Source organism: Gorilla gorilla, chromosome 9 (assembly GCF_029281585.2).
Source record: "Gorilla gorilla gorilla isolate KB3781 chromosome 9, NHGRI_mGorGor1-v2.1_pri, whole genome shotgun sequence".
NCBI classification, from domain to species: Eukaryota; Metazoa; Chordata; class Mammalia; order Primates; family Hominidae; genus Gorilla; species Gorilla gorilla.
In genome coordinates, this window is record NC_073233.2 from 36889739 (window position 1) to 36907397 (window position 17659).

At 38.8% G+C, this 17659-nt stretch overlaps 1 protein-coding gene across 3 annotated transcripts in view; it reads right to left on the bottom strand.

Annotated features, from left to right (window-relative positions):
- Window positions 1-17659, bottom strand: part of MPPED2 (metallophosphoesterase domain containing 2) — a 177860-nt gene that overhangs the window by 124696 nt on the left and 35505 nt on the right. For all 3 annotated transcript variants that reach the window (XM_019037749.4, XM_019037750.3, XM_055354191.2), the window contains exon 3: window positions 2310-2491. In XM_019037749.4, the coding sequence (XP_018893294.1) occupies window positions 2310-2491 (182 nt within the window). The remainder of the gene's footprint in view (window positions 1-2309; window positions 2492-17659) is intronic.

Consider the following 17659-nt stretch of genomic DNA (forward strand, 5'->3'; position numbering starts at 1 on the left):
CTAACCATATCCCAGGGCTCCCTTCAATCTCACATTCTGCATCCCATGCTGAAACCTCTTCCTCCTGTCTCACCAGATCATAGGGGAAATAAGAAGAGAAGGCACTGACCATGCAGCTGTGCCTTGGCATTTTATTTCCTTATCATTGTATTTCCTTAGTTATGACACATTTCCATTTATGGAGTACTTTCCCTTATAAAATCTCCCAGTGTTTACTTCTGATCTACTAAATAATTCCTCTGGCCTCTTCTTGTTTTTACCCTTTAAATATATTTTGATGGTTCATTCGGCACATTCCCCATTCAGTTATTAACGGCCCACAAAAACTTACTAGCAGCAATCATTTACTGATTAATCTACACAACAATCTAGAAAGACAAGTAGTATTAATCTTTCATCCTGCAGAGGGAAACCAAGGGGAAAAGGAAGGTTAACTCAGTTTCCCAAGGTCAGTGGCTAAACAAGATTATAACCAGCCCTAACCTGTCCTCCATTTCTATAAACACTTCCCACAGTGCTGTTGTCTTCCTTTAAAAATCAACATTGTCAACGCAGCTTGATAATTTCTGTGTTGAAATTCCATTGACACAGACTAGTTTAAAACTCTCAAGATTTACCAACAATAATTTTAACTGCTAATAGTTCATGGATGAAAGTTGCTAAAATAAAGGGATTATTGTAAAGGAAAAAAAACATAAGCGAAAAGATCTGGATTTAGAACCAACTCTGCCACTATGAAACTGAAAAAATCACTTAACTTCTCTACATCTCTGTGTCATCTGTAAAAATGAGATTATGCTAAATAATAGTTAAAATATCTTGCCATTTTAAATAACATGATTAAGTACCTACTAAAACAGCACAAAATATAAATGCTCCAACATCCAATGCTGCCAGGACCATGGTAGAACTAGTACCTATACATTCATTCACTGCTAGTGAAACACACAGCTACAGTGCCCTTGGAAAGCAAGATGCCAACATGTAGCAAAAACCATAAAGAATTTCATATCCTTTGACTTAGCAAATTAAGTATAGTATTTTTCCCTAAGAAATAAATCAATAGAAACAAAATGACATACACAAACAAAAATGCACATTTCAGTGCTAGCTACCAGAGGAAAAATTGTTATCAATTTAAATGCTCATTTTTAGAGAGATGTCTTATTAAAGAAAGGCATAGCCAACCATATGAATGCCATGCTGCTATTAAAAAGAATAAATATGAAAATTATGCAAAAACGTTTTAAGTCTTACCAATAAATACTATTAAATGAAAACAGCCAAAAGTCAAAAAGCAGATATGTACTCAGATGTCAACCATATAAAATGTGAACAGATGAGCAAAGTCACATGAAAAATCAAAATAATTATGTTATTAGTTAAGTTTATTGCTTACAATTCTAAAATATCATCTTTCCATTAACACGTCTTATCATTTAATCGAAAATTTAAAAAATTTTCAAACCCTGCTTTAGTTCGATGGAAAACAAAGTTGTAATGTTTTTGCCTAAATCTCCCAAGTTATTTTTGTTGGCTGACATATTATTGACAATGTTACGCTCCCAGAGTGATGTCTGCTCTTTACTATATAATTCTTTCATCTTTAGAGATTCTAAAATCTCAGAACATTTGCACGTCTTTCCCTCCGCTAAGAGGAACCAGGATCCAATATTTTGCAGTAACTGACCTGTGGGTGCCTCCACAATACCCAGAAAATTGCTATTATCCTTTTTACAGGACACAGGGCAACTTCACATCCCAAGTTTTAACTTTACAGTAATACATCTCATGTTTTCAGGGGTCTTAGAACACCCTCCAGCTCACTTAGGAAATCTGCTCCCAAGCAGCACTGTGCTATAGGAACTTTGTTTCATGTAAGGACTTTTATAACCCCTTCATTTCTTAGAAATGTTCTCTTACTAGTAGGTCATTTGTGTATCTTTGCTTATAATATCTGGGGAAAAAAAGATTGCAGAGCCAATGAATTAAAAATATGATTCTAGGTCTCCTGTGTGCCAATGAATGCCCTCATTAAAGCAGAATGAGTGAGATGAGATCGGTTTCAAAGCTTTCCATCCCTTTGCCCCAGAGCCACCAAGGCCAGGCACTGAAAGGATGCACAGTAAAATTAAATATCTAAAAATTCATCTTTAATTAACAGAATTGGATTAAAGCTAGACACCACCGCATATCATACGAGAAATGGCTGAGCTGGCTTCCAAGTGCTCTAATTCAATTAGGACGCAGTGAGTGACACTCGGACGGGAAAGGTTAATTGGGGCCGCCAGAACGCAATCATTCCTTACCTAACCAGTCATTAAACTTCTTAACCTCTGAGGGCAGTCCCAGCTCGGTGAAATCGCCTGTGTGGAGAAGGATGTCCCCATAAGGCATCTGGATACCATCTGTTCTGGAGTGTGTGTCTGAGATGCAGACAAACCGCGTGTGGCCCGCTGGTTTTGGAGTGTCATATGGGATGGGGTCGACCCTAAAGTAGACATAACAGATCCCATAACAGTTAAACATATTAGAACCCTTGAAATTGTCATCGCACATACATATTTATTATTATTCGTGAATGCACCCAGACAAACTGACACAAAGGCAGAAGGGCCCATTGTAATTAAGGACACTTCTGGGTGTAAAGGAGACAGCATCATCCATCTACAAACCCACTGGGCAAATTCAAAAAGACTTACTTACCTGGTAGGAAAATTAAAAGGAATGAATATCTTACATATAGATTTGAAATAACCCAGGAAACTGATAGAGTGATTAACGGTGAAGTTTAGGGATACTGAACCTCAACTGGGGAAGCAAAATTATGCTATTTCTCTCTCATCATGCTCGAATTGATCCCACTACTCATTAGGAAACAGATAACTAATTTATTCCTTCTTAAACATGCATAACTTAAGCAATGAACTAATTTACAGAGAGCAGTCTGCACATGCTCTGCCAACTGAAATGTGGAGAGATAGCACTTATATTTAATTTCCTTTCCACAACCATTCAACACCTGTATCTTCTGGTTTTTGCTATTCACAAATCAAACTGTAGGGAGAGAAGGTGATGCCAAAATAACAGAGCTTTAAAAATTAAAAAAAAAAAAGACACTGGATGTTAAAAGAATTTTGTCAAACTCGTTTTTACTGCGATGAATTATCTGCAGTCCCAGTTACACCTGAGGTTACCAGGAATGCTCAAATGCCTTGGGCAAAGATTCTATTCAGTACAAATATTAAGCCTTTTAATGGGATGTATATATCTACATATACATTAATATATGTATAGTTTTAGAGACCTAAGCACTGTGAAATTACACCAGGGCATAAGAATCAAAAGGCAAAATGATCAACCCAAAGCAAAGAAAATGAAACAGAACATTCTCATTTAATCGAGTGTAACATAGTGTACTAAATAAACTTGGTAAAGGAATGCAAATCTGACTCTTCAAGCATACAGTTTTAATTATTTAAGGGGTTTGTCGCAGAGTTAAGGATGCTTTAACTATATTAACTCTACACTGACAGCTTCCTTTAATTTCTCTGTAGGAATGTACACTTATTTTCGGATTATAGGTGAAAAGAAGCAGTTATAAATGCAAAGAGAAGGTCACAAGAGAAGCAAATATGCAACGCAGAGATTAGAGTGTGAAACAGTAAATAAGGAACAATATTTCATATCCCAGCCCCAACCCTTGATAGTTAACATGCAGCAGAGAACACACTGAAAGCTCCACACAAGACTCCCTAAACATATTGCCTCTACAGGCTTTGTTTAATTTGTTTTCTCTTTTCCTTTATTTATTTATTTTCTTAAAGAAACAATCTGTTTTAACAATGACAATTTCAGTGAGGGAAATAGAAGAGATCAGTGTGCAACCTGGATAGTCCCACATTTCTTCAATGACTAACCTTTTTATTTCCTCTTATCTGTGTCGGAGAAGGAAAGTAAGAGGAGCAAGAAGGAAGGGCAGAAAGGAGGAGAGTAGGGAGGAAGGAACTGTGAACTGGTTATCACAGTGGGTCTAATTGGAAGCCCAAAAAGAAAGTTTAACTTCCGCAAAAAATTAATGGATTTTTTCTGTTAGAAAGGTTAGAAATTAATATGCTGTTACCAGGTAGAAAATTCACTAATCCACTGTGATCTCATTAGTAACCTGGAAACCCTCCTCATTATAGCCGATGTTGCTTTTTTAGATGTAAAAATGTTTGATGTCTTCCTTTCCATCACTGAGACTTGGTTACACTCAGTCTCGGTGCTTACAATCTTAGCAACATTTCCTGTCTTTGAAAAGTAGTTTTCCCAGAGAATGAATGACTGTTCCCTGCTGGGGCTGACTGTGTCACTCTCTAAAAGTGATAAGTAATATCCCCATACCAATAGTTAAATGCTCACTAGAATAGGACTGTTTGCATTTATACTTAATGCACCCACATTTGAATGAAAATTTAATAAATCAGCCACTACATCTCTAAATATATGAATAAATGTAATATCTACCTATTCTAGTGTTTGTTTTCTAGCTTTCATTCTAATACTAACATACAGACACAGCCCCATTTCTCCTTTTCTGTAACTCAGCTAAGCTACAGACCCAGCTACTGCATCAAAATCCTTTGGGAGGTCATCTCAGCTTATCAGACAGACATCATTGTCATTATTTTGAATTAGACTGAAAGTAGCACAGATGTAAACCTCTTGTTGTAAATAGTTCCCTGTTCTATGAATCTACCCACTTTAAAGTAGCCAACCATCACATGGTACATAATTGGTTCCTCATCTTGACTTCATACTAGGCAATAAATTTTCTGACATTATGGGGAACACTAGGCAATTTCTGAATCACTTCAACCTCTTTCTCCACCTCCCACCTCCTTCAGAGAAACATTTAAATATCAAAGTCCAAGGAACAGCAGAGTAGAGGGGGCAGCAAAAATGGGAAAAGTGTTTCTTCTCAGCTTTGAGCTGAAATAGTAAGTGTTTCTTCTCAGCTTTGAGTCCAAAGTAGACAGCAAGACAAGCAAAGAAGGCTTGCACATATACACCACCACCATGATGCCATCAAAGAGAAATAATGTGTAGACACTAGGGAGAATGCACAGAAGATTGATTCAAGGCAGGGGATGGGGGAAGTGAGGCGTATACAGATGCAGACTTTATATAGATATCCTGACCCAGAGGCACTGAGAATCTTTGTTATCCATAGGACTAAGTACAAAGCAAGAGATGGTTTCAGAAGACAAGGCAGTGCAACATGCCAAAGCCACTCTGTGAGATGGTACGACAAATATCACCTGGAGCTCATAGGAAGAAGACATTTCCACCCACAGGCATAGAGTTGAAAATAAGACCTCTAGCAGAGTGGGCAAATTCCAGTGGAGATAATTAAAACTGAGACCACCCTCAGGAAACTACTCCTCCCAAATTGGGCATTTGATAAACACCTGGAAAAGTCAAGACAGCCAAACATTTTCACTATAAAAGTACATCTAAGGGAGACCCCAACTGCTATTGGAAGATCCTATCTGTTCATGTTGTGTGAAGGTCCTCACACTATATTTTCATCCTTAGTTTACAACTTTACCACTTACTGTTTATGCTGCTGAGTTCTCAAATGACCTAACATTTCCCCTAAGGCATCGTGTCAAATATCCTAGCAAGTGAGTATCTTACCAAGGCAATCTAAACCCCAGAGCCAGATTCAAATATTAGAGTGATATTTGCACATATGTTTGAGTACACCTGGGGGACAACAAGGTGACATGGGAAGATGAGAAAAAAACACAGCAGCATAAAATCCCAAAGCAGGACTAAACCTTATGGGGCATCTCGTTCAATGTTTTACATGACATCTGAATCTCCTCTATCCCTTCCCTCTAGATGACATAATGTTTTGTGTTTGTTTGGTTTGTTGGTTGTTTTTTCTTTTGTTGTTTGTTTGTTTGAGACAGGATCTCGCTCTATCACCCAGGCTGGAGTGCAGTGGTGCAATCATAGACTACTGCAGCCTCGACCTCCCAGGCTCAAGCAATCCTCCCACCGCAGCTTCCAGAGTAGCTGGGATTATGGGCACAGGCAACCACACCCAGCTTATTTTTCTTGTTATTAGCAGTAGTACAGATGAGGTCTTGTTATGTTTCCTGGGCTAGTCTTGAACTCCTGGGCTCAAGTAATCTTCCCACCTCAGCCTCCCAAAGTGCTGAGATTATGGGCGTGAGCCACCCCCACCTGGCCTCAATTTTCATTCTGAGGTTTCCAGAGAAGGAGAGCTCCTTCCTCCCCCTGTGCAACCCATCCTAGTTTTTCATAGCTTTACTTGTTAGAAAGTTCTGTTTCAGATTCTGTACCTCTGAGAAAGCTGAGCATGGTCCAAAGACCTTGGCCTGGAACCTGAAGACTAAGTAACAATTTTAGGTAAGTCATTGGCTTTGGGCAACTTCCTTGATTTCTTTAAGCTTCACTTTTTCACATCTGTAAAATGGGAATAATAATGCCTAATTTTCTATGTTGCTTTGTGGATGCAAACTATCAAGTACAGCATCTGACACACAACAAATGCTCCAAAAATAGAGTAGCAGAATAGCGTAAGGGTGAAGGATGTTTGGCTGCAGAGCCAGACTTCCTGGCTCTGAAATCCACTCCACAACTTATTAACATGCAACACCAAGCAAGTGGCTTAACCCTTGTGCATTGGTTCCCTCATCAGTAAAACAGATATAAATATAGTACCTATCTCTTAAGATTGTTATGAGAATAAAAAATGATAATGTACTCAAAGCATTTAGAACAGTGTCTGACATGAAGTAGATACCCAATAAATGTTAGTATTTTTTTTACTAGTAACTAATAGTATTTTTACTACTATTAGTAGTAGTATCATTTAACTTCTATGACCTCCATCTCTTTTTCTGTTGTAGGGAGATAATAACATCTACCACTCACTCAGGGACTTTGTGAGAATTAAAAGAAATCACATACACAACACCCAGCATATACTGGGAGCGGAATCCATGGTCTATAATATATTTGTTTCCTGCCTGTCCCTCCTTCTTAATCCTAGTTCTGCATTCTGAAATAACAAGAAAATAAGAACCCAGTCCCTTTTCCATTGGACAGTTCTTCAACTATTTGAAAACAATCTATTATAATCCCCTGAAATCATCTCCACTCTAGTTGAGTAGCTACAGTTTCTTCCATTTTTCCTTGTGTGATAGGATGTCTAATGTCTTCAGAAGGTGATTTCCTCCCAGATACAATTTCATTGGGGAGAATCCCTCCCTTTGTAGTGTCAGAATTCATGGTCTGTGTGAATTCATGAACCAATGAGCTGTTCATCAAAGACAGATGCTAGCCCAGGCCATGGCGAGGTAACACTGCTGAACAAATTGAGCACTGCTGAACAAATTGGCAGATTTTTCTAGAGAAGGCCTGAGCTATCATCTTAAACCATTTTCCAATGAACTTTCCAAGTTTTGTGCCAAGCCTTAAATCTTGTTCTTGAAGCTTGATCATCAAATGCTTACATATCTCACTGCATATTCAAACAAAGAAACCATTCTTGTTTATTCGGTCTTGACATATTAGGGTTTTTTTACTCACAAAAAATATGATAATATTATGGCTTCCATTCTGATTCCTCTTCCGGCCATATTTATTATTGTTTTTCCAATAACAAATGAATACAGTATTGCAAACCTCATTGGTAGATCTTCAGAAAAGCTGTCATGTGGTTTGTTGTGACATGGATTTCTTCTTTAGACCATGTGTGCAGTATAACCTTTGTGTATACAATCAACCTATAATTCAGTGAGAGAACAGAACTGTATCCTTACAAAGCATTTTAAAGGGATTTCAGTGCTTTTAGCAACACCCATTCCACTTTAAAATCCTCAGGCTGTGCTTATGGATTCCACTGAGGTTTTCTTATTTTTGTTTTTGCTTTTTTTAGACAGAGTCTAAACTCAAGTACAGTGGCATAATCTCACCTCACTGCAACCTCTGCCTCCTGGGTTCAAGCAATTCTCCTGCCTCAGCCTCTCAAGTAACTAGGACTACAGGCATGTGCCACCACGCCTGGCTAATTTTGGTATTTTTATAGAGACCAAGGTTTCACCATGTTGGCCAGGGTGGTCTCAAACTCCTGACCTCAAGTGATCCACCTGCCTTGGCCTCCCAAAGTGTTAGGATTACAGGAGTGAGCCACGGTGCCCGGCCCACTGACTTCATCTCTAAAAAGTTTCCAATGTGATATCAAGGCTTTCCTTTTTACCCAGAAAATTTTGATAGCATTAATGCTAAACTTATATTTGTGATGTTCTATCATCCAACCTGGACATACTATTTGATAAAGACAGGTAAAACCTGCCAGCACAACAATGAACAAATAAATAACAGGTTTAAGTTACCAGAATTACAGAACTTTTATGTTTAAAGGAACTTAGAGATGATCTGAGCCTGTGTTCCACTTCTTTGAGGATCATCTTCATGGCCTTTGCCTTATTCACTTGTACTAGTCCTTAATTTTTGTTAGATGCTTAATAGTTTTTACAGAAATATTTTTTTAGTTTTGCCCTGAAAAACAGCATCTTTGAAGTCATCAATCAGATATGATGGTTTTACTTTTCTACTACACATTAAAATAAACACGAGCCAGGTTCGGTGGCTCATGTCTGTAATCCCAGCACTTTGGGAGGCTAAGGTGGGTGGATTGCTTGAGCTCAGGAGTTCGAAATCAGCCTGGGCAACATGGCGAGACCCCATCTCAACCAAAAATACAAAAAAAAAAAAAAAAAAAAAAAGCCAGGCATGGTGGTACATGCCTATAGTTCCAGCTACTCAGAAAGCTGAGGTAAGAGGATCACCTGAGCCCAGGAGGTCAAGGCTGCAGTGAGCTGAGATTGTGCCACTGCACTCCAGCCTGGGTAACAGAGCAAGACCATCTTAAAAAAATAAAAATAAAAATAAAATAAAATAAACATGTAAGTGTTCAATTTTTGTTTAAGGTATGTCTCCTCTAAAGTGTCTTGCTTATTAATACTAATGATACATAGTCCATGCTTTGGAAAACACTGATCTAGTTTAAATTGACTCATTTTACCATGAAGAATCTGAGCCATAAGTAGAACTCAGATTTTCTAACTTTCAATTCACTTATCTTTCCACCCACTTAATTTTGCAAGCTACAATATACCTGCACTTGGAGAATAAAAATAATTTAAAAAATGACAAAATACTGGCAAATCAGTCACCTAACTCTGGCAACCATTAATATCTAGAGAGACAGTCCAAAATTATTGGAATTAGTTGTCAAAAATATCCAAGTTTTAGTGCTCTCTATCCAGTCATGGATAATTTACATGAGAAGTGAAGTAATGACTTCTCCTAAACTAAATAAGTCTCCTAAGTTTACCAAAAAATAAAAATAAGTCTCCTAAATGAAAAAAAAATGCATATTACAGGGAGTGAACAATACAGAAGTTTGATTTTTAAAATGCTGATAAAGATATAAAGGTTCCTCATTCTCAAGGATCTCACGTCACATGTACATATGGATTTTGCTTCCACATACAGGTCTCTTCAGAGGGACTAGTTCAGTTGACTGATGAATCTCATTAGAAAGAGTCCTGGCTGCGGAATCCAGTGGCTTTTGTGCTGTTACTACATATATCATCAATCAGCTGTGTGACCCTGGGCAAGTCACTTCCCCTCTTCTAGCCTCTGTCCCTCTAGTGCGAAAAGAGAGGCAAGACCAAATGACTCCAAAGTTCCATGATTAGCCACACAGTTTACACACCACTATTTACCAATGAAAGAGCAGAAACAATTCAGGTTCTGAAGTCACTCCAAACCTGTTCTTTCTCTTTGCAATTTTACTTTATGCTTTCCCAGACAATGCAAAGATAAATGCCATCCAGATCCATCCACATATAATCAGAATTAGCAAGACTTTAAATAAAGAGAAGTGAAATTGCAATTTACGACTGTAGACTGAGCTTCTAGGTATATCTACTCCAAAAGAGAACAAAGAAGCCAGAATTCCAGTTATAACAACAAAACAAAAATGACAGAATATGTGATCGAACTAAGGCGTTCCAGAAATGGCGTTGTTCTTTTTTTTTTTTTTTTTTTTTTTAAACTAGGAGCCGGTAAAATTCTTAGTTTAGCTGTTATGCCCCAGAACAGTAATGGTGCTGAAACACAGTAAGCAGAACAGAACCAGATGTATAAATATATTCACATTTGTACCACAGGCACTGCTTTTCTTTAACTGCTGAACTGCTGTATCAACACTGTTCTATTACCAACTAATTATAGCTAACAAAGCCCACTGCACGGAGTGTGTCTCCTCTATTTTTTCCTCTTACAAAAGTACAGTGCCGACATTCAATGAATGTTAAGTGGTAACAATTTAATTCTTTGAGCACTGCATGCAATATGAATTCATGGTCCTTCTCCTAGTGCCATCTGAGGTGTTTTTATGTGCATCAGGCTAACTACTGTGTCAGCCACTGAAACCTCTCAGATGACATATCGCTGGGTCATAAATATCCCACTGGAGATGTATTGTCCAGGGTTAAATGCTTCCCTCCCTTCTAACATGGCAATCACGTTAATCAGCTTAAAATTCTGGGTAATGGCCTTGCATTTGAGAAAAAAAGGCATGTGATACTGTACTGAGTGCCCATTATTCCACACAGTATGTTGGTCTGTCAGTTGGTCAAGCAGTAGGTCAATAACCATGTCTTAAGCACCTACCTGTGTACCAGGTACCCTGGTATGTATAAAGAAGACAAAGAAGCAATAAAGATGGTTCCCTCAAGGATTCTGCCAATTTACTATTCAACAAATGCTTACGAACATGCCTGGTAGCTGCTCTGTCATCTAGTCATTTCATAAGCATTTATTGAGCACCTTTTATGGGCCACAGACTGTGCTAGTTGCTGGAGAGACAGCTACCAGCCAGTCTGAGATGGTCCATGTGATATGTAAATAGGTGATTTATGAAACAATGCACAAAGTGTTATAATTAAGAATGTTTGAGGTGCTATGGAGTAAAAGGAAAAAATATCCAGCACTGCCTATGGGCTAGGAAGAAGGACAGGTGACATTGCAGTGGGCACAGAACACAAGGGGTAGTATGTCGATTTCAAATGCACGAGACAAAGGACTGGCACTATTAGGAGCTCAGAAAAAAGACGCATGAGAGTGGCCGGAAGCTGGGACCTCACTTGGAATTAAAATAAGCACAAGACTTGGAAACTCAGGAAGAAGGCCATCTAGAGAACTATTAAGAGTGGTGTGAAAGCACTTAGCATGTTCAGGGACTTGTGAGTAAACAAGCATGGCAGAAGCAGAGTCACTATGACGGTGAGCAGAAGAAGATTTCAAAGGCCAACGGGATTAGGGTCTGAACCTCAGGGGGCCAGACTATGGGGCTTGAACCTGGAGGGCATGGAAAACATCTTTCTCCCTCTACCCAGTAAGAGGAACAGAGGGCCACAGGGAAACCTGAATTTTAGGAAAAGTGGGGTTGCTCCCTACAGGATGGGAGGTGGGGGGATTCTTGAGGAAAGGTTGGTTTGTAATTTATTGCTAAGAATCTAGGCATATAGTGACAAAACCAAATCCATCTGAGAAGAAAATACAAAGGAGAGAATGTGAAGGCAACAGGAAATTGATGGTTATCGTAAACAGAAACCATCATGATAATCACATAAATGTCTACTGTAAGGGAGAAGTAGAGAAGTAGTCAAAAACGAACTACAACATCCTACACCGAGTCTCCCGTAGCTCTATCTTATAGCCATCTATACCACTGATCAGGACACGAACATCATTTTTTGGCTGAATAGAGTAATAGTGATGATGATGATGATGATGAGAAACGGCAGCAGTTTTCATTTAGAAGCCAGGCACTGTACAGGGCTCTTTACATGGATCATTTTCATTTGACCCTTACAGCGATAGGCTCTTTTTCCCATTTGGCACACAAAGACACTGAGACTCAGATTAAGCAATAGGGCAAAGGTACAGGGATAGGCGGTGGCTCTGCCCCAGTATGACTGCTCAATGTCTGCTTTACTCCAGCTTCTACAATCTCCTCTTACACAAAACAGCACACAGAGATCTAAGAGCAGATTCTGTTCTAAAATGGGACACATAGTTTTAGGCATGACTGATATATATATATATTTGACAGAGTCTCGCTCTTGTCGCTCAGGTAGAGTGCAGTGGCACGATCTCGGCTCACTGCAACCTCCACCTCCCAGGTTCAAGCTATTCTCTTGCCTCAGCCTCCTGAGTAGCTGGGACTACAGGTGTCTGCCTCCACGCCATGTTGGCCAGGCTGGTCTCGAACTTTTGACCTCTGGTGATCTGCCTGCCTTGGCCTCCCAAAGTGCTGGGATTACAGGCATGAGCCACTGTGCCCGGCCACAACTGATTCTTAAAAAGTAAGTTTATCAATTCAACCCAAAGTTCGGAAAAAACAATAGAGACGTGCCTAAAACTATTATTTTAAAATCATAGTTTTAAATCAATCATTACAACATCATGAACAAAATGTGGATTATTTCCAAACACCGCCCGGCCTCAAACATGTCTTCACCTAGCTCACACCAGTAGAAAGAACATTAAGAGCCCATCAAACACACGAACTTGTTTTTTCAATGTTGTAGGGGAGAGAGTTGGGAGTGGGGTTTACAAAGAGCATTAACTGACCCTAACTGACTCTACAAGATTTCTTTTGTATTAAAATTCAGCCCAAATTGAGAACAAATTCTGTCTTTCCTTCCTTTCCAACTCATCAAAGCCCAGTTCCCCAAAGCTTAATGTCCCACAAGTAGTTGTTAATGGGCTTCATTGTTTAGTTAATTGTGCTTATTGGAAGTGCAGGTAACTTCATATTTGCATGGCTAATGGGCCTTCTTTAAAGTGTGTGGCCATTTTAGTTGGCTTTTAATGGTCTGTATTGTTTTTTCCCAACTTTGAGTTGAATTGATAAACTTACTTTCTAAGAACCATCAATGCCTAAGACAAAAAGACCATTTTTTACTACATAGGGGACATCATTTATGTGAGTTTGAAGACAAATGCTTATTTGTAAGACAACATGATGTCAACAGTTAACCACCTTTCAAAATTAATTCAATACAATAATTATTAGACTTAATATTTGTTTCTCTGGAGGTGGTTTTGTAACAATAAAGAACTATTTTACCCTACCTCTTTATCCCTTGCAGAAATGGCTGGTTCACTTTTTAGCCACAAAACTCACATAGTTCCCACTCAACCAAAGAACTCATGAAAGACTACTTTCTTCCCTCTCTGGAAATGCATACTTACTACCTTGGCAGAGTATCTCATAGTTTCCTCATGATTTTCACAGGGTTTGTATATCCAAGTTGTAGACGTGATGGGTTGACTTGCCGAAGATTGCCCAGCTAGTACGTGGCTGAGAAGAGAATCAAATCTAGGTCTGACTGCAATTCCAGTGTTAAGTAACTTCAAACACTAACAAAGAGAACTACCACCTACTGTGTTGTGCTACAACTGGAGTGGCACGTCCAGAACTCTTTCAACAGGGAAAAGTTTGTTCACTCCTGATTTAGTCACTCAACAAACATTTACTAAGCAACAACTAAATGTTAGAGCTCTGATAGCAGCTTTATTACTACTAACAATCACGCCTAATATTTAGCAGTATTTACTATGTGCCAGGGGCTTTTTCTAAATTATTACCTTTAATCTTCTCAAAATCTCTGTGTGATGTTTGTGTATGGCTATGTGTGTGTGATATTCTGAATTCTCCAAACTTCACTTAAGGTCAAACATTAAGCTTGGAAGTTAGAATCTGGATTCTGGACTATCTAAACCATGAGCCTATGTTCTTTGTATTGTATAACTTTGTAATTTATAGATAATGAAAAGCAATGCAAATAATTTTTGTCTACAGATGCAAATAAATTATGTCCAGTGGAGGTTCAATCGACTTCCCCTCCACTTTTGATCCATTTGCAAATTAATTTCAGCATTTTTTTATTCCATATAAATTCATGGTTCTACAAATCTGTTACAACAACTTTCTTGGTTCCCTCATTCATTAACAACCTAAGTAAATTTTATGACAGGTGTTTGTATATCTGTATTTGAGTCAATTTTTTAAAAATTATTCTTTTGCAGAGGTTACGAAGATGCCATTTTTACTATCTTGAACCTCACATTTTCATTTGGGAGGGCATACATACCAAACTGTAATCAATGTGACCACAAATTATATATACCTATGTACATACTGGGGAGGGAGAATGGAGAAAGAATAAAGTGATTAAGAGGTCACTTCAGCAAACAGTGAGGTCACTTACAGAATCCACAAGACCTGGCTTTGGACCATGGCTTTCCCACTACCTAGGTATGACACTCTGGACAAGTTTACTAAACTTCTCAAAGCCTCATTTACCTCATCTGTAAACTAGGGATAATAATAGTACTTGCCTCATAAGATTGACTATCAACACAAAAATTAAGTAACTATCTTTTTTTTTTTCTTAACAGACAGGGTCTCTCTCTCTCCCAGCCTGGAGTGTAAAGGTGCGATCATAGCTCACTGCAGCCTTGAACTCCTGGGTTCCAGGGATTCTCCCACCTCAGTCTCCCAAGTAGCTGGGACTACAGGCATGTGCCACCACACCCAGCTTATTTTTATATTCTTATTTTTTGTACAGACAGGGATTTGCTATGTTGCCCAGGCTGGTCTCCAATTCTTGGCCTCAAGTGATTCTCCCACCTTGGTCTCCCAAAGCACTGGGATTACAGGTGTTAGCCACCATGCCCAGCTTACGTAACTATTGCTTGTAAAGGGCCCAGTGCATATCGAATGCTCAGTAAGTGTTAGCCATCATTATTGAGATTCTTCTATGAGAAATATTGATGAAAGAAATTAGTTCTATTTAAAAATGGGTAGATCTTCACAAAAGAAGGTGCATTTTACCTGGGACTTGAAAGGTTAGGTCACCAAGCAAAGAACTGGAATAATGTCATTAGACATAAAATAAACAGAATTTAAATTAAAGAGGGAGAGAGTCATGAAAGGATCAACAAAGGTGAGTCATAGTGCCAAATTTACAAAGAGGCTAATTCCCAGGGGGACACTGCATTTGTCAGGTGACCTGAATTTTTCTAAATTTGTTAAAGCTTGTGGCTCTCTACTTCACAGTTGTATGAAGATTACTAAAGCCAAATAGGAATGCATTATCCAGGTACCAATTTACCTAAAAATCTAGACACCAAATCATCATGACTACAGTTGTGACTACTCACCAGTTCAAATACCCTTCAGGAATAAGTGGTTATTTTATTCTAAACTTTATAAGCAACAAAGAAATATGAGTTCAAAGTACAAACCACATTTTATACAGATCGAACTTTATACAACATACTTTAACCGTTAGCTTGCATTCAATGTGCAAGCATATGCATCCCTATACACACATGAAAATAACACACAAAGCCAATTCCATCCTTGCTCTTATCCTGGACGTAACTGCTTTCTTTCTGTACCTGGTTATATGTCATTTCTACATTTTATTAGTCTTGTTATGGTTCACATCAAAATTTCCCCTGCTCTATTTCCAATCAATTGCTTTCTTGGATACTTTGGACAGGATAATAAACTTCAGATAATTCTCAATTCTGTGTCAACATTTGCTAAAAGTTTACTAGAAACTCTTAATGCACCATGTTTGCATAATCCCATCTGTTTGCTCCTTTTTATCCTTCGTATGCTCAAATGAATGCTAAACTGTAAAAGGCCCACTATCTATACATATGAGTTCTACAAAGTTGCCTACTGTAGAGACTTGCAGGTCTCCTATAACTCAGGAATATCAACTGTCTCTGTTAAGAGCAATGATGGATAAGATGGAAAAGATTTAACTTTCAATTTTGTGCAGGAAGATTACTTCCTCAAAAAGCCTTCTCCTAAAAACAAAAACAAAAACCTCACAGGTACTCCCTGTGCCCTACTATTAGAGCTCATCCTAGCTCTAGTCTCTGGAGGTTCTGCCCTGTGATTGTTTCAAGCTCTCTTCCTCATGAAGAGGTGCACATGTGACTGCCACCATCGATAAAGGCTGAAGTGAGTGTACTTAGCTAAAGGGCATTGCAATAATTTTTCTCTTCCATGTGAGAAAGTTAGCCTTGAAAATTCTCTGGCTCACTGCCTGTTTTTAAATCATCTTTTGGGGAGGGGTGGCCAAGGGGGCATGTTAAGTTCAAATCAGCCCCTCTTCCCACTCCCATATCAACTGCTTTTTTAAAATAGTAATAAGATAGTACCACCTATCAAGCCTTCAGATTTGCTTTCAAGACGGTGCTAACGACTCAACATTTTAATGGGCAATGCCCCCCAATGTCTGTTGTAGGAAAGCAGTCCTCGCTGATAGATTAAATTTGATTAGCACTGGGGCTGGCGCTGTTCCGTGGAGGCAACGTGATTCCTGTAGGAATCTAGGGTGAATGGTAGCCTGAGAAACAGTCAGTGAAAAGATTTATAATCTCCAACAACAAATCAGCCCCTGGTTCCAAAGAAATCATTGTGTCTTTCCCACCCCTGCTGTAGCATGTCATCTATACTAGGAAACACACCGAGTATCTTGAACCCATTTCAATGAGTGCAGCAGGACTAGAATATAATTTTTCTATGTTTGCCCTGACTCTTAAATGTTTGCTTCCAGAGCCAAAGCCCGTCAGTACTCCCATTATGGCCCTGCAGAGGGGATGTGAGAATAGTCAGGAATTTTGATGGGAGTTTACCAAAGCAAAACTTCGCAGAGCACTGGTGGCAATTTAGGAAGCAGGTAATTTTTAAAAGCACTTGGCCTGAAGGGTATGGACAAGTTCACACACACATTTGATGTTTCCACGGCTTGCACGGCTGCAGAAATGAGCTATTTCCATTCTCCTCTCATTCCGGAGTGAAAGAGTAAAACCTCAGCCAGGCCTGTCCGGGACACTTTACTAACCAGAAAGCATAGCCTGGGGAAAAAATGCAATAAGATCTCCCGCCAGGTCCAGTTCAGGCCCCTTCATGATGAGAGGCCAAACATCAGGAAAATTTGGTAGCAGTAATGCTGGGTTTCTGAGTTACAGTGTTTTCTCACAAGTGATTGAGTATAATTCACTCAACTTGTTCTATGCAAACTGGAGTTGTGTTTAAGTCCCAGTTAGGACTGAAACCCAAAGAACATTAACTACTTTGCCCCTCTGACCTGCCTGCTATTCCCTTCCATCTTTATCATGTATATTGGTAGAATCTTTCATACTTTTTCAAAAAGTTGACTCATACATAATTTCAATTCATTCTCATCTTATCAGTAAAAAGGGCACTGTAATTATTCCCATTGGAGTCTAAGAACCAGAAGGGTTGAGTGACTTGTTCATGGCCAATGTTAGCAGCAGAACTGGATACACACTCTATACTTCCTAACCCCCAGTAATAAAAATAATCACTACCATCAATGAACACTATTCCCATGCTTAGGCACCGTGCCAAGCACTTTATGAACATTACCTCATCCATTCCTTGAGAGAACCCTATAAGGTAGGTATTATTAATCCCATTTTACAGATGAGAACTACTGGACTTATGAGG